This window comes from Lepisma saccharinum, chromosome 26 (assembly GCF_977018435.1).
Source record: "Lepisma saccharinum chromosome 26, izLepSacc3.1, whole genome shotgun sequence".
Lineage (NCBI taxonomy): Eukaryota > Metazoa > Arthropoda > Insecta > Zygentoma > Lepismatidae > Lepisma > Lepisma saccharinum.
This window is the reverse complement of record NC_139254.1, coordinates 23514447-23539462: the sequence shown is the minus strand read 5'-3', so window position 1 is coordinate 23539462 and position 25016 is coordinate 23514447. Positions and strand designations below refer to the sequence as shown.

Genomic DNA, 25016 nt, shown 5'->3' with positions numbered 1-25016 from the left:
TCCCGGTGGGAACTAAAAAATGAATTCGGTGTTGACCCAGCATGGTGAAGGCAATTGCGAAACCACTTGACAAAGCGTGAAGTCGGAGGGGGGATCAAACGACACGAAATGGAGTTTGGTTTCTGATATACCTTACTTTTCGGACAACCCTTGTATTCTAAATATGACTATGCCGATACAACTTAAATTAGAGTGTTGTTCGTGTACATGAACTGCTCCAATAAACCTTCAGATAAGTTGACACGCTACTCCAATTTGAGTAATGTTGTAGCTATGAACTATTACAATCTTATTTCTAACTTACATTTTGATGATAGCTTCTGTTGGAGTTTTAAGAAAGCTAGTCCACGAGCTTAAGTTCAGCTTAAATGAAAAAGAATTCAAGCAATTGAACGTTATTATTACATAACCAAGATAAGAAGTTCCTTGAGAATGTTCCCACAATACGTATCAGTTAGACAGTTCACCCGCTGTGCAAGAGGCGTGCAATGGCTGCTGGGAAAATTCGTCACAAGGTGAAGTTCGCTATAGATATCGTATTGCTCCTTGCATGTAAGTATATTTTCCGTAAGGTATCATACGTAGAATAGAAGAAAAATAACATGTTATTCTGAAACGAATGTAGTGTTCACGATGTCGGGGATATTTACACTAAATTATTCTTAGTGGCTACGTAAATAAAAGTCTTATTTTCTCCAATGTGACTACGTGTTGAGTGTTCGGTTTGCGATCCCTGAGTTCACGTCTCGGACAGGCAGTGGCGTTCAGAGAATTTCGTTCAGGGAGAGGGGGGGGGGGGGTTGTTTCGACGGTTGATTTTCTCATTCTTTCTTCGTTTCGGGTTCGGGTCGTTTCCCCGCCAAGTTAAACATACGGACCTTTGCGCGCAGGGATACGAATGAAAGGGTGGGAGTGAAGCTTTTTCCTCTCCCCTTCATGGTTACGTTATCGCTCAGCGACACTTGCTTGCAGGGTGACCAGTCTTAACCAGTACAGACACACAGCACCATTCTAGAGCATTCCCTGACATTTGCTACGAGACTCGGCGGCAAGCGGTCCGGCATCAGCGCTTGTCTTTCCTGGTGAACGGAAATTACAGCTTTCATATTGTGTACTAACCTTGACTACAGAAGATGTTGAAAGTGATGTCCCTCTGCTGCAACACATTCCTGGCATCTCTCAAGGAAATTGGCATTTACACATGCAAGTTCGTCTACTGTAATCCTCCCGATTTCTAGTACAATACTCTCTTTTAACTCACAGATGGTGTGCGGATTGTCTTTGCATACTTTATTTTTAAGATTTCCCCATTTTTCTTTCCACTTTTATTCAGAACTGACCCTGTTACTCTAAACTTTTTTACGAGGTTTAATATAGTGGTCCTATGTGGAACGGGAACACCAGGAAATTTCGTTGCAAAACGTCATCGCACTTCTCCACAATTCCTCTTTCCGAAGTAACACTCGACAAGATAAATCCTCTGTTGTAATGTAAACTTTTGTGGTGCCATATTAAGCCACAATCTTCAACACACGGACACGACACAACACAACTTCCGAGGGAGGATTATACTGGCGTCAGTCTGCAACGTCAACAGAAAGGGAAAGAGAGCGAAGGCAGGGAGAGCGAAAGAAACCGACTGAAGCGTGCGACTGTCGCGGACCTCGGGAAAGACAAGCGCTGATGCCGGGCCGCTTCCCGCCGAGTCTCGTAGCGAATGTCAGGGAATGCTCTGTATATGACGGGAGTGCATTTTCTCTTAAGTTCACTTATAGATTTGAGTTCTTGTTAGCAAAACCTTCGCTATCATTTTGCAAGAGATTTTTAGCCGGCTATGCTAAGGCCTAATATGCAAGAGTTGGATAATTCTCCCCCCCCCCTTTTCCCCTTCGAAAATACCCTTAAACACTTTCTTTTCTTCATCTAATGGATTAAATATGGTGCATTTAAGGTGTAAAAGTTTTACATATATTTTGAAAAAATATATAAATGTTGAATTTTATATTATTTGGAGGGGAAACCCCCCTCCTCCAAAATCTCGATGACGCAGCCTGCGCCATAATCCTTCCCTGTGGGCACCCCTGGTGTACTGATAGAACTGTCACATTGTAATCAAAGGGTTCCGGGTAGTTGAGATACGAGATTAAACTGTAAGTAAAGTCACGATTAAGCTATCTGAGCATCAAGTGAGCTTTGAGCAACAAGTGAATGTTGACACACTCTAGTGCGTGGGTGTGATTCATACTCTACAAATGATTCAAAATCTCTCATGTAGATGTGTATTGTTTGGGTAAGGAGGAGGAGGCTGCTAATAAAAGTAATGGTTTCTAGTTACTTTACTTCCCTTCCTTCTAAAAGTAACTCGTTACTTTGACGCACAATGTAGCCAATAAAATATTCAACCGAACCTTACAGTACATACGCTAAATCTCCAACACACGCGGTGTAGAACAGTTTGTCATTTGTAAGAAATGGGAGTTTTGTTCAGGAATGGCCAAATCCGGATAAAACTTTATCGCATTGTTCGATTTATCTGGATATTTGGATTATCCGAAATGCTCGAATGTGTGCATTATCCGGACATGATCTATCCGTTTATTGGCTTTCCAAATATTCTTTTATTCGTAATGTTCGTATTTCTGTGTATCTTTTATCTGTTTTTTTTTCGTTTTACCGATTCTCAACATATTTTTTTTAATGTTTACCTCTATTTGTAGAAAACAGATCTATGCATTACTAAGTTTAGCGTAAATTCACAAAGTTTTCCGCCGTAACAAAAAGAAACGTAAAACAGATACAGCCTAGACAGGCACGTATCTAGAAATATGTTTCTAGGGGGTCCGAACCAAGTGTCTCAGGAATAATAATAGTAGTAATAATATTAATGTTTAATTAAAGTAATTACATTAAATCAAATTAATACTCATTACAATACATTAAAAAGACTGTATAAGAACAGAGATATAACAGCGAATATTCATTACGTAGCTTACTTGTAGTTAAGATCAGAATAATTTACATAAAAACAAGTGCTCTGGCAATGAAATTAATGTCAAATAGATGAATAATTGAATATTTATTGAATAAAAAAAATCATGTTACATGTAGTTGTAGAAAAGTAAGTTTCCGATTAATATTTTATGCATATTATTTTGAGTAGTAGTGTACATACATCTTCTTTGTAATGTCATTCAAAGCCGTATGATCATCCTTGTCCTCCAATAAGTTCAGAGGAAATTATACAACAAAGGCTAAACAAGCATATTTTCATTATTTTCCTTTTAGTACTTGATATGTCTTTCGAGGGGGGTTCCGGGCACCCTGGACCCCCTTTATAAATACGTCCTTTAGTCTAGAATATAACATTCTCTGTTTCGTGACCTGATCCCTTATTTGGTAATTTTTTCCTTAATTTCAGAAACGATTCTTACCAGAAAAACTTACTGACCTTGAAAGAGTGAATAGCTATCTGAACACGCACATTATCTGAATACTCGGATATCATAAATAGCCGTATTAGTATTATTCGGATATCCAGATTATCCGTTGCGGATAATCGGATATATATATATAATTTCAAACCTGATATTCGTTATCCGGGATTTGTGGCCATTTCTCGTTTTGTTGTAGCGAATAAACGTGGAAATGATACGAGGGCCGTACCGAAAGTGATGCAAAAGTGGTCGTAACCTCTTTATTAACTGATGTAGATCGTTCAAACTGCACATGTAGTTGGAGTGACTCTTCCTCTATACAAACCAGCTACTCAACATAGTCTCCATTTAAAGCGATGCATTTGCGCCATCGCAACTCTAGATTCCTCTTTGAAAAAAGTCCAGTGTGCACTGTCCGACATCCACTTTTTCACAGCCACTTTCACCTTGCCTGTGTCATCAAATCGTTGTCCTCGAAGACTATCCTTCATGGGACCAAACAAGTAGAAGTCTGAGGGTGCCAGATCTGGCTTTACGGTGGATGGGGGGGGGGGGGGTGGCACGGACCAGCCCATTTTGCCGATCATCTGATTTGTTGCCAAAGAGGTGTGTGGTCGCGCATTGTCATGGTGAATGTGGATCGCTTTCAGATTCTTGTGCAGTCTCTTCCTTCTAATGGCTTCTCAAAGTTTATGGAGTGTCTCAATGTACCGCTCGCTGTTGATGGTACGGCCGCATTCCAGGAAATCAAGGAGAAAGACGCGGAATTAACTCATCCACTCGCTGACGATTCGTGTCAGTGGTCACCGTTGATGGTCTCCCACTGCGCGGTTTGTCTTCAATGCTGGTTTTCCTTTCTGTAAACTTCTTCATCCACCTGTGCGCATTGCTCTTGTCAATGGTGTCATCCCCGTACACATTCTGTAGCCTTCTGTGGATGTCGGACAGTGCACAACGGACTTTTTTCAAAGAGGATTCTAGAGTTGGGTTCAACGATGGCGCAAATGCATCGCTTTAAATGGAGACTATGTTGAGTAGCTGGTTTGTATAGAGGGAGAGTCACTCCAACTACTTGTGCAATTTGAACGATCTACATCAGTTAATAAAGAGGTTATGACCACTTTTGCATTACTTTCGGTACGGCCCACATAGTTACTTAAAAAGAAACGCTTTACCTTTACAACTTATGTAATTTCGGCAAGATAATACGTACATACTAACGCAATTGCTGAAAAGAATTATGGCATCCTACAAGATGTGCTCTAAGTGTTGCTCGTTCTGTGCTACACACAACGTAAGACGTTTCAGCCAGTCCTCATGGACACGCAATAACACCGCAGGGTCAACACAGTCACATGCTTGTTGGATCCGGTGCTGGAGATGTCGGAGATAAGTGATTTTGTCTTGATAAACTATGGCTTTAAGATGACCCCAAAGGTAAAAGTCAAGGGGCGTAAGGTCCAGAGAAAGGGGTGGCCACTCAGTGGTCCCTCTTCGAGCAATCCAGTGACCCGGGAGCTGTTCATCCAACCCAGTGGCGTAGCGTGATTCTATGAAAGGTGTAAGGCTTCCTTAGATAAACCTGATCTGAATATTGGACAAAGAAAACCCAAAGATATTTTAAGTAAATAGAATCTATTTGAATGTAAGTCATGCATGGGCATACTCAATTTCAAACACAGAATGCACACACTCTATGTTAACAATAATAGCATATGCGTGTATTACTTAATGAAAATTCTCATTTATACTGTAACTCGATCCGACGATCCTTTAGTCTGAACACCTCCAACACGTCGTCGTAGAATCGGGAGTTTCTGGTCAATGTCTTGAGCAGCTCCTTTTCAATGGATATCAGTCCCAAGTCAGATTTCCTTGCCTGAGTCTGTGTGCTGCGTTGAAATGTATGAATCCTCTTCAGTGCAGAAAACTACTTTTCCACCGACGAGCTTGACGCAGGAACAGTGGGGAAGAATTCTGTTAGTTTGTACACTTGTACAACAGCTTCATTCAAATGGGTAGTACGCAAGTACTCATGAAGTTCAAACACACTCTTTACTCGATATTCGGCTTCAGAATAAATTACCTGTAGCTCAACTTTCAACTAGTAGCAATTGACAAATTTCGCATACAGCTTAGTTAAGGACACATGTCATATTTTTATTCTTATTATTCTTTTTCTTTCACTAAAATGCCATTTGAGGGAAATGCTTAGGATACAATTTGCAAATGCAAATGCATTCGAGAATATTACGCCCGACCCTGTGGCCGAGTGGTTAGCACATCGCGCTGCGAAGCCAAGGGTCCCGGGTTCGAATCCCGGTCGGGCTTGGTTGTTTGTGAATGTCCATTCATCAATTTCATCATTTCATCACTCATCCCCATCTTCGCAAATTAGCCAAGAGGCACAAAACGCGAAGTAAAATAAACTAAATCAATCAATCAATCAATCAATTCGAGAAAATTATTCATTATCATGGTTACGATATTTGCGCACATTTTGAAAAGCATATCAAGCAACTTAGTTAAAGGAAAAGGTAAAACAAATCTGTAAATCATAACGCTAAGTATTACGCGTATGCTTTTAATATTACGGGCAAGTGGGATGCAGGCGCCTAACTTTGCGGACGCTGCCGGATCTAGGATTGTCAGGCATTCCTCCTCGCTGCTTCTAATGAAGGTAATATCCAATATTAAACCATCTCTTTGTGAACTTAATAGTTAGTTTACACATTTAAAATGACACCCGTTTTGTTAGCTACACCTACCGTCAAGCAGTGGCGCAGGAACGGGGGGGTACAGGGGTACATTGTACCCCCGCAAATTTTTGAAGGGGGGTACTGTACCCCCCTAAATCCGTAAATCGAGTTGTACCCCCTGTACCCCCTTTGGTAATTTGACAGTAGACGGAAGGTGCTACTGTTAAAATTACCTATTATCAATTCGCCCAATAAAAAATGTATTATTGTTTATAAATTTTAAACATTATAGTCCTTACCACAGAAATTCAAAACATTTAATTGTAAACTTATTATACTACATTGTGCTTGCTACTAGTTAGTTCATTGACCTAAGTTCTTGGAAACCTCTTTAACGAGATGAAAATTGTTTAAAATGTGTGTGGAACGATGGAATCAGATTGACTCTCAGACAATTACGCTGCAGACGATTGCTGCTTTGCGTAAGGGGGGGGGGTACACATTTCTAAAGCAGTGGTCGCGTCGATTCGAAGATAAGATACAAATCTTCATGAGAAGAGTATATGACACCCCATTTTCTTTTGAATATTTATAATGGAATTTTCCGAAACGGAACACTTACACGAACGAGACGAGACACGACAGACCAACTGGGGGGGGGGGGGGGGGTTACAATGCACTCCTGTACCTCACCCATATTTTTCATAAATTTGTAAGATGGTGTTGGGAAAACTATACTTAAACCTATATATTAAGATATATTTTTTTTAAAAAAATAGAGTGCCGATTAGCCTATCTGAGAATGAGGTAAATTTGGAATAAATTTTCATAACTTCAGAGTGGAAACCGAAAGAAAAATAAGCACAAACAAGAACGAGAAGGACCTCATCACACAGGATACAAGATGAGGCTGTGACAATTCTCGACTCATCGCATCGCGATACCATTCCTAGGTGAAATGAAATCTTTCCTAGACATTTAAACAGGGTGCAATTTGCGATTTTATCAGAGGGGGGACTATTTTTTACCTATGTATTAGGTATACTTATAATTGGACATAAATTGCTTAAAATCTAATTGTGATATCGAATGCAACACAAACACAACGCCATTTTATGTTAAACTCTAAAGTCAAATTGAAAGAAAATTACATTAGTCAGATGAATGCACGAGATAAATGAGACTCACTGCAGGTTCTATTGGTAGATTTTGGATTGGATTTACAAGGTCTCTGGGAGTAAGATGGGAATATTTGATTGATTGATTTGGTTTATTTTACTTCGCATTTCTGCCACTTTTGGCTAATCTCGAAGATGAGGATGAGTGATGATGATATGATGAAATTGATGGACACTCAAAAATAACACCCATGGGCAGGCCAGGATTCGAACCTGGGACCTCAGGCGTCATAGCGCGCTATGTTAACCCCTCCGCCACGGAGTACGGCGGTGGGAACGTGTTTTGGATTTTCTTTGTAGATGCAAAAATCTTTAACTGTGACGCGCACATGCTTCTGCTTACATTAAAGTTTACCTTTTCACATAAACGAGAAATTGACATGTCACCCTAAAACACACGCATGTATCTGTATTTAATACTACTCTGTACGAAAAGAAACCTTGGGTGGTTCTTCATATTGTCCACCAAAGATTGAAACTAAAAAAAAAAAAAAAAAAAAAACCTTTTGTGCGTATGCCTTTCCTTGCTTCCTCTGACATATGAAGGATTTCGGTTTTGTATATGTAATGATAGTACTTTCAGTGCTTGAAGAGTGTCATTAGGTACAGCTAATTATATAACAAAAAAATGCTTTGTCAAATGTTTCACAAATATTTCAAAGTTAGACTTCTTAAGAGTTGATCGGGAACCATCTCAACTCAGTTTTTCTTTCTTTTTTTAATACAACGCCCTACAGATGTCTGAGTAAATACCAAATACATGGCTTCTAAAAGGCATTGGATATGGTACACACCTGCCATAAATTGTTTAAAGATATTTTTATGCGCAGCTATGGGACTTTTAAAATTAGAAAGAACGGAACTGAAGTGGAACTTTATATAATGTAGTTTCTGTATCCAGTGGGTGGGAGATGATTATTCCTGGTTTGGGTGGCTCAAGATCCCCCTCACTCCTGATTTTCTGTTCCGTGAAATCCAAAGAAGCCCAGAATGAGGTCCAGAGCTTAGCCTTATATGTTTCAGAATTGTTATCTGATTCTAATTTTTTTTTTAACTTTAATTCTAACAAAAATAATGAAAAATATTTATGCATATTTTGCATTAAATAACAGGACATTCGTGTGTGCTGTTCTAAAAGAGAATATTTCTCATGGCTTCACATTATACCTAGGTATCAAGGACGTTTTTGTGGGGGTCCAGGGGGTCCGGACCCTTTCCCCCCAAAAGACTTACCAAGTAGTAAAAGTAATTTATCAAAATAGAATTGTTTAGCATTTGTTATACTCAATTTTCATCAATGCCAATACCATGCTTGAACAACGTAACAATTAAAAGTTAGGGTGCGGCAGAAATATCTCCCGGATTTCATTTGTGAATAACAAAGCAACGATAGATGTTATGCAAAACTTTATTGCACAGTTGGAAAGAACAAGGTTTACCATTTTATTGCACATTTGCAAAGAACAAAATGTTCCAATTATTTTATACAAAATTGCCACAAGTCACCATTTTGGGTGACATAGTTGACTTTGTTTTAAAATGATATCGTCCAAATGCCGATCTGCACGGTGTACGCATTTCTGAAGTCTCGCCCTGAAGTTCTGCATTACCCTCCAAGTCATGTCTGGTCGGTATTGCCGTTCTTTCCTGTCTGATACCATCTTTCAGATCATTGGCTCTCCTCGGCCTTCCTTGGTAAACTTTAGCCTGCAGGTACTCCCACAGAAAGAAGTCGCAGGGTGCGAGCTCGGGGGAACGAGTTGGCCATGGAAGGTGACTTCGAAGTGAGATCAGACGCCCTGGAAACATTTCACGTAGCGCGTTCATCGATACGCGTGCTGTGGCACCATCCTGTTGGAACCACACAGCCAATTTGCCACGTTCGTTCGATTGCGGCTGCTGGAAGTTGCGTAACATCCATACATAACGGTCAGACGTAACATTAACTGCGTGCCGTCTTCCTCAAAAGTAGGGGCGTTCATGGAGTTGTCTCGGTACATATGGGAAACAAAATGGTAATCCTTGTTCTTTTCAACTGTGAAATAAAATTTTGCATAACATCTATCGTTGCTTTGTTATTCACGAATGAAATCCGGGAGTTATTTCTGCTGCACCCTGTACACTCGATGGTTTTATCCGCTGAACTTATTGGAAGGCAAGGAATTTGGCTCATACGGCTTTGAAGGATTCCAAAGGTTTATGCATACTACTAATGATAATATCCATAAAATATTAATCAGGAACTTTACTTTTCGTTAATTGGATCTAACTCCTTTTTTGTTATTCAATAAATATTCAATTCTTTTTCTATCTGACATTAAATTCCTTGCCAGGGCAGTTGGTTTTGTGCAAATCTTGGCGATCTTAACTACACGTAAGCTAGATAATGAATACTTGCTGTTATATTTCTATTCTTTTACTATCTTTTACCTATTCATGTAATAATAACAATACAATATTAATTAATGTACATATTTAATTAATTAATATATTAATTTAATTAAATATAATTATGATAATTATTATTATTGCGACACTTGATTGGACATATATATATATATATATATGGGAGGCTGAATTTTGTACCCCCCCAAATGAAAAACGTTCCTGCGCCACTGCCGTCAAGCATTGTTGAAACAACAAGGGAGTCGATTTTTTTGGTTCTCTTCCGACCGTGGCAAACAGACGCAGCGGGGACAGAAATCTCGCCAGTTAGTAATGCGCATTACAGTGCGTCAGAATCGGGGCGCCCTGTCATTGGTTGAGTAGATACTACATAAGCAAACACACCCACCATGGGCGAGTCCAAATCATTTCTTCCATTCACCCGCACGTAAGTCTTCTCATGAAGCCTTACAGAGAAACAACTCGAATCAAAACAAGTCCTCAATTGTTTCGTTAAAAGTTCTACTTGAAGTCTGATGTGTGTTCAAGCGATAAATATGGGAATGAAATACTTTTTCTTCAATAATTTCAACTTGTAAGGTGGACTTACAAGCCTTACGTGGGCACTACGCCGCTGATCCAACCACTGCCTGGCACATAACGCGTAGTGCGGAGGCGCGGCATTCTGCTGGAAATAGGATGGTAATTAAACGTCTGTGTTCATCACTGAGGGGAACACATCTTCCTGGAGAATATTCAGATATCTCTCCCCATTCAGATTGCCATGGATGAAGACAGGTCCCACAATGCGGGTGTTCCATATCCCACACCACACCATTACTTTTGCCTCACCAACTTCCTTACGAGGATCTGTCCACGATGGGTTCGTATCTGACCAATAACGATGACTCTGCTTATTTACCTCACCGTTCACGAAGAATATGGCCTCATCGCTAAACAGAACACTTTTCGGGGTCTGTGGATCCTCGTTGCAACGAGCCAAAGCCCAGTCTGCAAACTGTAACCGCCTGTCTGTGTCATCCTCAGTTAAGAACTGCTGCATTTGAATTTTGTAGGGATGCCACTTGTTAGTATGGAACACACGGAGAATGGATCTCTGACTCCTGACTCCTGACACTGAAGCCAAACGCCGGGTACTGCGTTTCGGGCTCTTGACCAAGGATGCCACGATTTCCGTTGCTGTTTCTTCGTCGGTAGCTGTTCTCGACCGTCCACTACGGTCTCTGTCGCACACGGATCCCATCCCCTTAAACGTCTGCATTACACGCAACACTGTGGTATATAGGTAAAATGTCGTCTCTCTCTCTGGATGCCGGGAATTGAAATCTTTTGCAATGACCCTGGCACTGCGCTCCCCACTTATAACAACAATTTCAATCTGTTCTTGGAGGGTTAGAGCCATGTTAGATCACCTGGAACAAATAAATACCAATCCATTACATTACGCCAAAAGGAAACTTCAACTGTGAAAATATCCTCACCAAATAAAGTTAGGGGAAAAATAACTGCATATTCTTATTTCTGAGAAACCGCACATGTAAAATGATATGCTACATGACCCCCTTCCCATTTGAAAATCTGGATGCAATTCCAGGATGGCCGCCATGAAACACACTAGCATCATCTGGTGTGCCCCCACCCCAATTACCCATATCCGAAATTTCATCGCCCTCCGTCAAGTAGTTTTTAAATTAAAAGTGTGGTGCCGGACTTTTGCCTCACCCTGTACAATGTGTTCAACGTTTCGAATGGTTCGCAATCTGGCTTGGTCATAGTGACATGATTAGAATTGTTGTTTTAAGTCCACTTTATTCACATGTCCAATCAGCATCAACGTTTCCCGCCGTAGAGGCATGACAGGCCGCACAAGCGTGCGTTCGATTGGGTGAAATCCTCAACCGACACGTGTCGTCTGTCGCTTCGGTGTGAATTCTCCCTTAGGGAGCTTTCAGATCGAAGAGACACGAGATGCAACATTTCAGAACGAAGCTACAGCACACCGAAGTGACAAGCCCCATCAGTTTACAAAAAAGCTTTCACAGCACATGCGCGAACAACAGACCGAAGCCACACGATGCACGCTATTGAGAAAACGGGCCAGTCTGAGCGACAAGCGATACGCGCAACTTGTCGTGTCTTGCCGATTGGAAAGGTTGCATTGATTGCTGAAGGTTCGCTTCAAAGCGACACGAGTCGCTTGTCTTTCGTCCGAAAGCTCCCTATAAACAAGCATACTCCACGAACAGATCTAGGCGACACGCTGCACGATATTGAGAAAACGAGAAGACTGTCTGAACGACACACGAGCGACGCATACTGACTCAACGGCCTCGAAGTTCAATAATGAAGCGAGAAAATAACATGCACCATTTTGATAGTGTGGAATTCCTTTAAGAGCAAAGTATCAAGAAACGAGTAAAGAATAGTGCAGTATAAAGGTTTCTTTGAAGGTCGTAATAAAGATTGTATGGTTGATGGAGTAGCTTAAGATAACGATGGTTGACATCACACTCCCGAAGATAAGAAAGTAGGAGGTAGGAGGAAGTCAAGATTTTGTGCTTCAATTTATATATATATAAATGCCATACGTTCCAGAGTCCAGACATTAATAAGAGTCCTCAGACATGTCGTAAGGTGGGATTTGTTTGTGTGTTTTAGTAGTATTTACCATATTTTCATACATCATTTTTTAAAAAAGAAAGCCAGGAAAAAGGGAGGTTTACATTGCAATGTTCCTTATAAGAGTTTATTTTTTCAAGAATCGTTTGAGCCTCCCGATAGCACAGTGGTAGCGTCGTCGCCTTGTAATCAAGGTGTCCCGGGTTCGATACCAGGTGGAGGTACATAGTGATTCGGATCCCACTTTAAACTGTAGGTCCAGTCCCGATTAGCCTTACAGTGCACAAAGTGGACATAAAACACCAACTCAATCAATTCAAGCATCGTTTGAAACGATTTACACATCAAATAATTCTTGCCGCCATTGATTAACGACAACAGCAATGTTCATCTAATGCCAGAGACCAAGAAAATTCTCCGACGTAACAGCCAGCGGCCGACCCCCGTGGCGGAGTGGTTAGCACATCGCACTACGACGCCAGGGGTCCCGGGTTCGAATCCTGGGGTGGGCATGGATGTTTGTGAGTGTCCATTCATCAATTTCATCATATCATCACTCATTCCCATCTTTGCAAATTAGCCAAAAGTGGCACAAGAAGCGAAGTAAAATAAAGCAAATAAAAAAAGAAATAAAAATGGAACAGCCAGCGATGATCCAACTCTAGTAACAAAACCAAATTCAAGTATAATCGTAAATTTTAAGTATACATTTCCCAAATTCCAATTTATAATGGGGGATATATACTTTCTTCCCGCAAATTAGTAAGTATACATGAATATCTCTCTGCCAACCCAATACTTGGACTGTGGTACGGGGGACTAGTCAAATGTTGTATTCCGTACTGCTGACAGAAAGTCTAGAACTTAAGACTACTACATGCAGGTCCATTGTCAGACGTCAATGTTTTAGGTAAGCCAATTACCGAACAAGACTGTAGCATCCACCTTATAGTTTCAGAAGAATCGAGAGAATGCACGGGCCAAACATCCAACCAACGACTGAAAGCGTCAACAATAATTAAGAATTTACGACCAGCTAAGAAGAAATAATCCACGTGGAGTCTTTCTCCTACAGAAGATGCGTTTCTCCATTTATTGTTCGGTCCCTTCCGAACCTTACGTTTGCAAGCCTGGCAGATATCACATTTCTGCATGAAAATAAATAAGTCTTTGGACATTTTTGACCACCAAAACTGTGAGGTGAGCATCTCTTTCATTGCATTTACTCCAGGATGATGTTTGTGGTATAACTGTAATATAGTATTTCTAAGAGAACACGGAATTACTGCTTTGCTCATCCACATCACACAATTCGATTCATTGGAAAGAAACTGCCTTCTTTCATAAAAGGGTACCAAACCTTCCTGTGTCAGTCCTAACGTTAAGCGTTGAGGTCATCCATTCTGAATAAATGGAATTACTTGGTTGAGTAGAGGATCTTTACTTGTGTGTTTTGCTTTTTCCTCTACTGAAATTGGTCCTCTTCTCTCGTCTACTTGGCAACATTGAACAGCATCAATATCAATTGAAGAGTCTCCCGGTAATGGTCAACTTAACATGTCCACTACTGGAACTTTAGATAATGATATAATGTTGTACTTGAATGCTGACAACAATAAAGACCAACGAACAAGTCTATTGGACGTATGTTTCGACACAGCTTTGTCAGGAGAAAATATGTATTTTATTGCAGTGGCATCAGATATTATGTCAAACTTCTGACTTAGTAGAAATTTATAAAACTTCTTGATACCAAATACCACACTCATTGCCTCGCGTTCAACTTGAGCGTATTTCTTCTCTGTTTCATTAAATATAGAAGATGCGCATGCAAAGTATGCAGTTTACCATTAACTCGATGGCATAGATGAGCTCCACAACCCCATCGCATATAATAACAATCTCTTTATTCGGATCAAATGGGATGATTGGTTCAATCTTCTTTATTTCCGAAATTATGTTGCGGAATTCATCAGAACAATCCTTTGACCAGTTAAATGTGACATTCTTCTTCAACAAATTAGTAATGTTAAATAATTTGGAGGCTAGGTTTGGAATAAATCTTCGATGAAAATTTACCATACCCATAAATGATCTAACTTGGGTCACATCCTTTGGTTCTGGACAGCATACTAAATATTCTATGTTCTTAGGAGAGGGACTGATTCCTTTATCACTAATTAAATATCCCAAATATTCAACATGTTGAGAAAGAAAGGTACATTTCTCCAAATTAGCTTTCACATTGTGTGCTCGTAGTCTAGAGAGCACTAAATAAGTTCTCTCATAACATTCATTTTTCGTTTTTCCATCAATTATGACATCATCGAAATAAAAAGCAATTCCTGGTGTTTCTCCGAGGATCTTTGCCAATGTCATTTGAAAAATATCTCGACTTATAGAGATTCCAAAGCATTACCTTTTGATTCTATATAAACCAATATGTGTGTTAACAATCGTAAGTTTCTGCGCTGCGCCTGATAACAGTAACTGAAGATAAGCCGTCTTCAAATCAATAACTGAAAAATATGTACATCCGACAAGGATGCCACGATTTCCGTTGCTGTTTCTTCGTCGGTAGCTGTTCTCGACCGTCCACTACGGTCTCTGTCGCACACGGATCCCATCCCCTTAAACGTCTGCATTACACGCAACACTGTGGTATATAGGTAAAATGTCGTCTCTCTCTCTGGATGCCGGGAATTGAAATCTTTTGCAATGACCCTGGCACTGCGCTCCCCACTTATAACAACAATTTCAATCTGTTCTTGGAGGGTTAGAGCCATGTTAGATCACCTGGAACAAATAAATACCAATCCATTACATTACGCCAAAAGGAAACTTCAACTGTGAAAATATCCTCACCAAATAAAGTTAGGGGAAAAATAACTGCATATTCTTATTTCTGAGAAACCGCACATGTAAAATGATATGCTACATGACCCCCTTCCCATTTGAAAATCTGGATGCAATTCCAGGATGGCCGCCATGAAACACACTAGCATCATCTGGTGTGCCCCCACCCCAATTACCCATATCCGAAATTTCATCGCCCTCCGTCAAGTAGTTTTTAAATTAAAAGTGTGGTGCCGGACTTTTGCCTCACCCTGTACAATGTGTTCAACGTTTCGAATGGTTCGCAATCTGGCTTGGTCATAGTGACATGATTAGAATTGTTGTTTTAAGTCCACTTTATTCACATGTCCAATCAGCATCAACGTTTCCCGCCGTAGAGGCATGACAGGCCGCACAAGCGTGCGTTCGATTGGGTGAAATCCTCAACCGACACGTGTCGTCTGTCGCTTCGGTGTGAATTCTCCCTTAGGGAGCTTTCAGATCGAAGAGACACGAGATGCAACATTTCAGAACGAAGCTACAGCACACCGAAGTGACAAGCCCCATCAGTTTACAAAAAAGCTTTCACAGCACATGCGCGAACAACAGACCGAAGCCACACGATGCACGCTATTGAGAAAACGGGCCAGTCTGAGCGACAAGCGATACGCGCAACTTGTCGTGTCTTGCCGATTGGAAAGGTTGCATTGATTGCTGAAGGTTCGCTTCAAAGCGACACGAGTCGCTTGTCTTTCGTCCGAAAGCTCCCTATAAACAAGCATACTCCACGAACAGATCTAGGCGACACGCTGCACGATATTGAGAAAACGAGAAGACTGTCTGAACGACACACGAGCGACGCATACTGACTCAACGGCCTCGAAGTTCAATAATGAAGCGAGAAAATAACATGCACCATTTTGATAGTGTGGAATTCCTTTAAGAGCAAAGTATCAAGAAACGAGTAAAGAATAGTGCAGTATAAAGGTTTCTTTGAAGGTCGTAATAAAGATTGTATGGTTGATGGAGTAGCTTAAGATAACGATGGTTGACATCACACTCCCGAAGATAAGAAAGTAGGAGGTAGGAGGAAGTCAAGATTTTGTGCTTCAATTTATATATATATAAATGCCATACGTTCCAGAGTCCAGACATTAATAAGAGTCCTCAGACATGTCGTAAGGTGGGATTTGTTTGTGTGTTTTAGTAGTATTTACCATATTTTCATACATCATTTTTTAAAAAAGAAAGCCAGGAAAAAGGGAGGTTTACATTGCAATGTTCCTTATAAGAGTTTATTTTTTCAAGAATCGTTTGAGCCTCCCGATAGCACAGTGGTAGCGTCGTCGCCTTGTAATCAAGGTGTCCCGGGTTCGATACCAGGTGGAGGTACATAGTGATTCGGATCCCACTTTAAACTGTAGGTCCAGTCCCGATTAGCCTTACAGTGCACAAAGTGGACATAAAACACCAACTCAATCAATTCAAGCATCGTTTGAAACGATTTACACATCAAATAATTCTTGCCGCCATTGATTAACGACAACAGCAATGTTCATCTAATGCCAGAGACCAAGAAAATTCTCCGACGTAACAGCCAGCGGCCGACCCCCGTGGCGGAGTGGTTAGCACATCGCACTACGACGCCAGGGGTCCCGGGTTCGAATCCTGGGGTGGGCATGGATGTTTGTGAGTGTCCATTCATCAATTTCATCATATCATCACTCATTCCCATCTTTGCAAATTAGCCAAAAGTGGCACAAGAAGCGAAGTAAAATAAAGCAAATAAAAAAAGAAATAAAAATGGAACAGCCAGCGATGATCCAACTCTAGTAACAAAACCAAATTCAAGTATAATCGTAAATTTTAAGTATACATTTCCCAAATTCCAATTTATAATGGGGGATATATACTTTCTTCCCGCAAATTAGTAAGTATACATGAATATCTCTCTGCCAACCCAATACTTGGACTGTGGTACGGGGGACTAGTCAAATGTTGTATTCCGTACTGCTGACAGAAAGTCTAGAACTTAAGACTACTACATGCAGGTCCATTGTCAGACGTCAATGTTTTAGGTAAGCCAATTACCGAACAAGACTGTAGCATCCACCTTATAGTTTCAGAAGAATCGAGAGAATGCACGGGCCAAACATCCAACCAACGACTGAAAGCGTCAACAATAATTAAGAATTTACGACCAGCTAAGAAGAAATAATCCACGTGGCGTCTTTCTCCTACAGAAGATGCGTTTCTCCATTTATTGTTCGGTCCCTTCCGAACCTTACGTTTGCAAGCCTGGCAGATATCACATTTCTGCATGAAAATAAATAAGTCTTTGGACATTTTTGACCACCAAAACTGTGAGGTGAGCATCTCTTTCATTGCATTTACTCCAGGATGATGTTTGTGGTATAACTGTAATATAGTATTTCTAAGAGAACACGGAATTACTGCTTTGCTCATCCACATCACACAATTCGATTCATTGGAAAGAAACTGCCTTCTTTCATAAAAGGGTACCAAACCTTCCTGTGTCAGTCCTAACGTTAAGCGTTGAGGTCATCCATTCTGAATAAATGGAATTACTTGGTTGAGTAGAGGATCTTTACTTGTGTGTTTTGCTTTTTTCTCTACTGAAATTGGTCCTCTTCTCTCGTCTACTTGGCAACATTGAACAGCATCAATATCAATTGAAGAGTCTCCCGGTAATGGTCAACTTAACATGTCCACTACTGGAACTTTAGATAATGATATAATGTTGTACTTGAATGCTGACAACAATAAAGACCAACGAACAAGTCTATTGGACGTATGTTTCGACACAGCTTTGTCAGGAGAAAATATGTATTTTATTGCAGTGGCATCAGATATTATGTCAAACTTCTGACTTAGTAGAAATTTATAAAACTTCTTGATACCAAATACCACACTCATTGCCTCGCGTTCAACTTGAGCGTATTTCTTCTCTGTTTCATTAAATATAGAAGATGCGCATGCAAAGTATGCAGTTTACCATTAACTCGATGGCATAGATGAGCTCCACAACCCCATCGCATATAATAACAATCTCTTTATTCGGATCAAATGGGATGATTGGTTCAATCTTCTTTATTTCCGAAATTATGTTGCGGAATTCATCAGAACAATCCTTTGACCAGTTAAATGTGACATTCTTCTTCAACAAATTAGTAATGTTAAATAATTTGGAGGCTAGGTTTGGAATAAATCTTCGATGAAAATTTACCATACCCATAAATGATCTAACTTGGGTCACATCCTTTGGTTCTGGACAGCATACTAAATATTCTATGTTCTTAGGAGAGGGACTGATTCCTTTATCACTAATTAAATATCCCAAATATTCAACATGTTGAGAAAGAAAGGTACATTTCTCCAAATTAGCTTTCACATTGTGTGCTCGTAGTCTAGAGAGCACTAAATAAGTTCTCTCATAACATTCATTTTTCGTTTTTCCATCAATTATGACATCATCGAAATAAAAAGCAATTCCTGGTGTTTCTCCGAGGATCTTTGCCAATGTCATTTGAAAAATATCTCGACTTATAGAGATTCCAAAGCATTACCTTTTGATTCTATATAAACCAATATGTGTGTAAACAATCGTAAGTTTCTGCGCTGCGCCTGATAACAGTAACTGAAGATAAGCCGTCTTCAAATCAATAACTGAAAAATATGTACATCCGACAAGTTTAATGAAACTATCATCAGGTGTGCTGCAATTAAACTTTACATTCTCTGTCATTTTATTAATCGTTGAGGAAAAATCAACACATAATCTCAGCGAACCGTCCATCTTCATTACTAACTAGTGATGAAGCCCAATCTGAGTAAGCAATTGGTTCCTACAATCCTGATTTAACCAATCTCAGGTTCGATTTTGGAACGTAAACCATATGGAATATCGTAAGCTTTTCTGAAGACAGGAACAGCTCCTGGTTTCAATGGTATGTCCACTTTGAATGGTGTTATAGGCTTGAACATATCTCCGTCAAATACTGAACTAAATTCTTGTTTCATTTGTATGCATAATTCATCTGGCTTATCTAACTGTGTAGAGTTCATCTTATAACTCTGATAACTAGTGATTAATTGATTTATCCAGAAAGGATTAATTACATTCAACCACGATCGTCCGATTAAAGGATTTTGTAGTTTTTCTGAACAAATGATAATCGGTAGGCGGTAAGTGCTGCCACCATACTCGACATCTAGAAATGCTTAACACCCCAAAACAACTTCACAGCTCCCTCAATCCCCAGATCTAAACCCCATAGAAAATTTATGGAGTGTATTAGGGAAACAGATAAAAAAAGAAACATATCCAGCAAATCCGACCTAAAATTAGTATTGCAGGAAGAATGGAACGCCATTTCACCTCAGATTACTGCAGATCTGGTTAAATCTGTACCAGACAGGCTCCGGGCAGTGATTCGTGCCAAAAGAAATCCAACAAAATATTAAATGCTTTTGTTTTGAAGAAAATATGGACAAGAATGGCAAGTGTCCAAAGACTTTTTGTGTTCAAAATATGTGATATTTTCGTTATTATTGTCTATAGATGATTTATTTTTTATATTTTGTATTTTCCTGTTGTATCAGATAAACAAGTATATGAGGTAGAATAATGTGGTTTTCATTCCACTCGCCTACCTGCACACACAACACTGAGCGGATTCCTTGTTTACGTACCATCAATGGTGTCCAAACACGTTTTACACTCACTGTAGAATTATTTGCCGGACATGAACCTATTCTATGACTCACAAGGGAGGTTATCTAACTGTCCCCCTTCGATTTCCATGAAACTTGGCAGGTGTATAGAGGGGTCCAAAGGAAGAAATACGTGTTTTTTTTGTTTCGGCTAAAAAACGGTTTAGGGGGCAAAACACTCCCTCAAATGTCAAAATGAAGTGGGGATGTGACCCCTGTGTCCAACTCCAATTTCCATGAAACTTGGTAGGTGTATAGAGGGGCCCAGAGGAAGAAATACGTGTTTTCTTGTTTCGGCTAAAATACTATTTTAGGGGGCAAAACCTCCCCTCTAATGTCAAGATGAGGACAAATTGAAGTGGGGATCTGACCCCTGTGTCCCTCTCCGATTTTAATGAAACGTGGCAGGTGTATAGAGGGGGCCAAAGGAAAAAATACCTGTTTTTTGTTTCGGCTAAAAATTTTTTTAGGGGTTAGAAACCCCCCTCAAATGTCAAGATGAGGACAGATTGAAGTGGGGATCTGACTCCGAAACCACGTAAATCTGGCATAGGAACAACACGCTCATATAATTATAATTGGAACATACACAGCACAGAACTGTATGATTGTCGGTACCAAACGCAGTGCAATTTTAGAGAGATGCCGAATTCATAGACACCGTTGTTCCCGGATAGGCATGGGCATAACAATAGGCGGATTAAAGCAGGGTAACGGAGCATCAAAATAGCCGCACACGGGAACCATAATCCTATCAAGCATTACCTAGATATCATATAGGTGATATGCATAACCAAGGATACAAGAGGGGGACACAGGGGTCAGATCCCCACTTCAATCTGTCCTCATCTTGACATTTGAGGGGGGGTTTTGCCAATTAAAAACTGTTTTTTTAGCCGAAACAAAAAACACGTATTTCTTCCTTTGGGCCCCTCTATACATCTGCCACGTTTCATGGAAATCGGAGGGGGACACTTAGATAACCTCCCTTGTCAGTGTACATTTAGTACAAGGGTGAAACTGTTTACTATGATCCGGTGAGGAGTGTACTTTAGATGCAGAACTTGCCCCGGCAGACTGATTCCGAGATGAAACTGAAGTCGGTCTGATGCCTGACCCATTGTATTTATCTTTCCTGACTGTCCTGCTAACATAAGAAACATCGTCTGTAATTTCGTTGTGGACGAACATTATAGATTCTTTTTCTAATGCTTCCATTTGCAAAGCAAAATCCTGACCTTTACTAAACGTCAAAGAAGCGTCAGATAATAACCTCTTTCTAGTAGACTCGGAACGAATTCCCATTATCAACTGTTCAACTAAGGCTTCTTCTAAATTTTGCTCATACGTACATTTTAGAGCCTCTTGTTTAAGTCTAACCATGAATTCTGCTACTGATTCACCTATCTCTTTCACACATTGCCTAAAATTAAATATTTCAACATACTTATTGGTCTTAGGCTTAAAATGAGACAATAGCTTATCTTTCAGCACTGAATAAGGCTGTAACTGTATTTGCCTCAGGAGCCAGCAGATTTTTCAGTACTTTAAATGTGGTAGCTCCAATCACCGAAATCAATAACGGCACATTGTGCTCCTCAGGTAACTTCTGAACAACACATAATTGTTCAAAACGAAGCGAATAATCATCGATCTCTTCAGTTTCAGACCGAAACTCAACAAATGTTATAGGATTCGACATAACGACAATTTATATAAATTGTTACTCACATGAGTATCAACAACCGTTGTACCATATGGTGTAAAGGGAAATTACGTCATTCCGACTTATACCCTTACTTAAAGTAATGCAAATCCCGCAAATTAGTAAGTATACATGAATACACCTGGAACCACTTCATGGCTAATCTTCCACAGTATTCCATCCTACACGTCTGCGTCATAAATGATTGACATAAAAGATTGATGACATCTCGTTTCCCGTTGTTTAGACTTACTTCTAGTTAAATAAAAGGGGTCCGGTGTCCCATTCTACACCCTCGATTTCGGAATTTTTTTTTAAAATTGCTTATGAAGATTATGTGATGCTAATTATGAAGAACAAAAATTTGGAGCGCGGAAACAAGTATTTACGAATGTACAACCGTTTGAAGTTGAAATATTGTCGTTTGAAATTGTTGAGTCCAAATTTCCCACCGATTCCGGGCTCCGCCCCTGGGGTAATTGACCTGCCGCCCCCTGCCGCTACCGCGGTCCCGCCTTTATCTATACAGTCCCTTTTAAAGGCATGTTAGAAATTGTCCGGAGTCACCTGCCCCCAACACTATTTCTCACTGTTTTCTGCATTGACAAATGAAGATACCAAAAATTAAGGCTAAATTAAACCTAAGAAGGTAACTTACCTCTTTTTACCAAGGCCAGGCACTGAATTGCGGGTCGAAGTTAAATTTTAACCTATGTTGAAAGTCCTTGTTGTTCTTTTCCACAGAATACCACCCTCCACTCCCGTCCCATCATGAAAATAAGAAGTCGCAAATTATCCCATCGCACAAGTCATTTACAAAATACAACCCTTCCCTTTTCGGCCTGCAGTTGCCAAAAAGAAATAATTAATTCGCATAAATGAAATCCAATGTCTGGAATGTCCAACCCGCCAATATATCACACAAATAACATATCGCAATCGCAAATCTTCCCATTGCACAAGTCAATCATAAAAAGAAAAAGAAAAAAAATCAGACGTGCGCCTGTGACATGAATCCATGATCCGAAATCATCAGACTTGCGTCTGTGACATGAATGCATCATCCGCCATCGTAGAAGCCCTGAAAAACCTTTTTGACGTTACGCAAGGAATTTTAATTTTTTTTTAAAAAAAAGTAAGTTTCGTAGCACATAGATTTAAAAAATTACCTTCCGCGCTATTTACAAACACTGTTTGTTATGAGGAACTAAATATTTTCACGAAAATATTTGAAATGTGCGGAAAATCGAGGGTGTAGAATGAAACCCCGGAGCCAATAAAAGTCATTATGCACAACTCCAAACGATGATGACGCCGGTTTAATTGTATCAAAATTAACTCATAATCTAGCACAATATAAACACCTCATTTATACATTCACTCCATGTTCATTCAAAAACATAATCGTGTCCATGGTAACCCACACAGATTACAAACTTGGTTACCTTCTTTATAATTTGTATATATCATATACAGCTCACCGCTCACGAGAAGATCCCCAAACGAGGGGTGACGGGGAGCGGGTGTGAAAGGAAGGACCGGTCCATTTGCAGATTTTAGGGGTAGCAGAAAGCCTTCCGCTACGGCTTTTCGAAATGCGTGGGAGTTGATTTGCGTCAATCACGTAGAGCGTGTGTCCGCAGCAACAGTTTGCTGCTTTCCTTTCAGTGGCCAGAATACTTTTGTATTGCTTATCCTGTGTATTATTTAGACTGTATTTCAAATAATTTTAAAAAGAATATACGGCAACGACTTTAGGGTTAGCAGATGACAAACTTTAAAAAAGAATGCATTTTTAGATTGTAAAATGTTGTTAACTTTAGACGAAGACACACGTTTTGTGCTTACTGGTGTTTTGGTGTGCTTATAGATCACACACCCCTGTAAAATAATTTTACACCGTTTTGTCCTCGTTGTAGGCAAATGTATGAATATTCTAATATTTATTCACTATGCTCCTAATATTATACAGTTGTGAAGCTTGGTCTCTTACTTTAAAAGAATAACATAAATTGACATTCTGCCTCTGAGTTTTTCTTCCAGGCCTAATATGCAAGTCGTCACTAAAAACGCATTTGCATTTTGGCATGGTTCAGGTCGCTGATAGAACTTCACTTCTCCACTGCCATGTAACAACCAGTGGCGAAGCTCCTATGAGGCTTTTGAGGCTCAGCCTACCCAAAAAATGTTGAAATTAAAATGTTCTTGTACCCTGTAACAATCAAAGTTCGTTAAAACGAATTAAACTATGTAATCCGAACGTTTGGTTCCGCCGATCCTTCCAGATATCTCGTCAGTCAGGCCAGAAAGACGAGAGCGCGTTCGGGCCGAACTGTGAGGCTTTTGACGAAAAGCCTCACGTTTAAAGGCAGCTACAGCGTGAGCTCTGTGTAGGTGGGAACGGAGGGTAAGGGGAGGGGAGTGCCGATTCGCTGGGTGAAAGCGGCTAGCCTCAGAAACAAACTTTTGTGCTTCTAGTCTTCTTGTGCAAAGTCCGTCGTTCACGCGCTGCATTGTTGAATGTTAATTTAATTCAAGTGCATGCGCGCGTGTGTTTGTGTGTGTGTCACATAGTGTATTTATGTTATAAAAATATAATACTGTGAAATTATGTGTTGAAAAGTCTAAGAGGATTTGCAGTGAAATAAATGTAAGTGAACAAGACTTCGTGGCTCTCAGATGCTTAACCTACGAAATCTTGGACACACTGACTGTACAAATGGAAATACGTTTTGGAGATTTTGAAAAGATAAAATTTGTTGAATTGCTAGACCAAAATAGCTTTAGGGAATGTAAACTACATTTTCCTGTGATGAAATTAAATAACCTTCTGTCCACATATCCATTTTTCAACAAAGAACGATTAGAAAATGACTTATAGAATATCTATGCTGATGAAGAAAAGCATTTACCTCCTGCAGACCTTCTAAATACCTAAGTTAGCAATGATCTTCAAACAATCTACAAAGAAGTAACACAACTTAACAAGTTGGTCTTGACATTCTCTGTTACAACAGCTTCCTCCGAAAGAAGTATGAGCACCCTCAAGAGAGTAAAAAAATATTTCCGTAATTCAATGAAAAATGAAAGATTAAGTTCTCTCAGAACAATAGCCATTGAAAAAAAAAACCGGTTTCTATTGATCAAGGCTTCAAGGAAAGAGTAATTGATACTTTTGCGACCAACAAGAATCGACGCATGGACCTGCTGTATAAAAAAATATAAGCAGATTTTTCAGCCTACCCAGTATTTACGCCTTAGCTTCGCCACTGGTAACAACAAAGAGTAGGCTACGGCAGTTAAAAAATACTGTTTACTTCTGAATTCTGTCATGAAACTCAAATCAAAGTAAGCCGCGGCGAATTGCATATTCTTACCTATTGTCAGAAACTTGCTGCTCACCAAG

The 25016-nt window shown here is 39.9% G+C and overlaps 1 protein-coding gene across 2 annotated transcripts in view; it reads left to right on the top strand.

Annotated features, from left to right (window-relative positions):
* Window positions 1–410: 410 nt before the first annotated feature.
* The window catches only part of LOC145979324 (putative phosphatidate phosphatase), a 126581-nt gene continuing 101975 nt past the window's right edge, over window positions 411–25016 (top strand). The window contains exon 1 of one of the 2 annotated variants that reach the window (XM_083112173.1): window positions 411–552. In XM_083112173.1, the coding sequence (XP_082968299.1) occupies window positions 489–552 (64 nt within the window). In that variant the 5' untranslated portion in view covers window positions 411–488. The remainder of the gene's footprint in view (window positions 553–25016) is intronic. The other variant, XM_083112174.1, reaches the window with a different exon arrangement.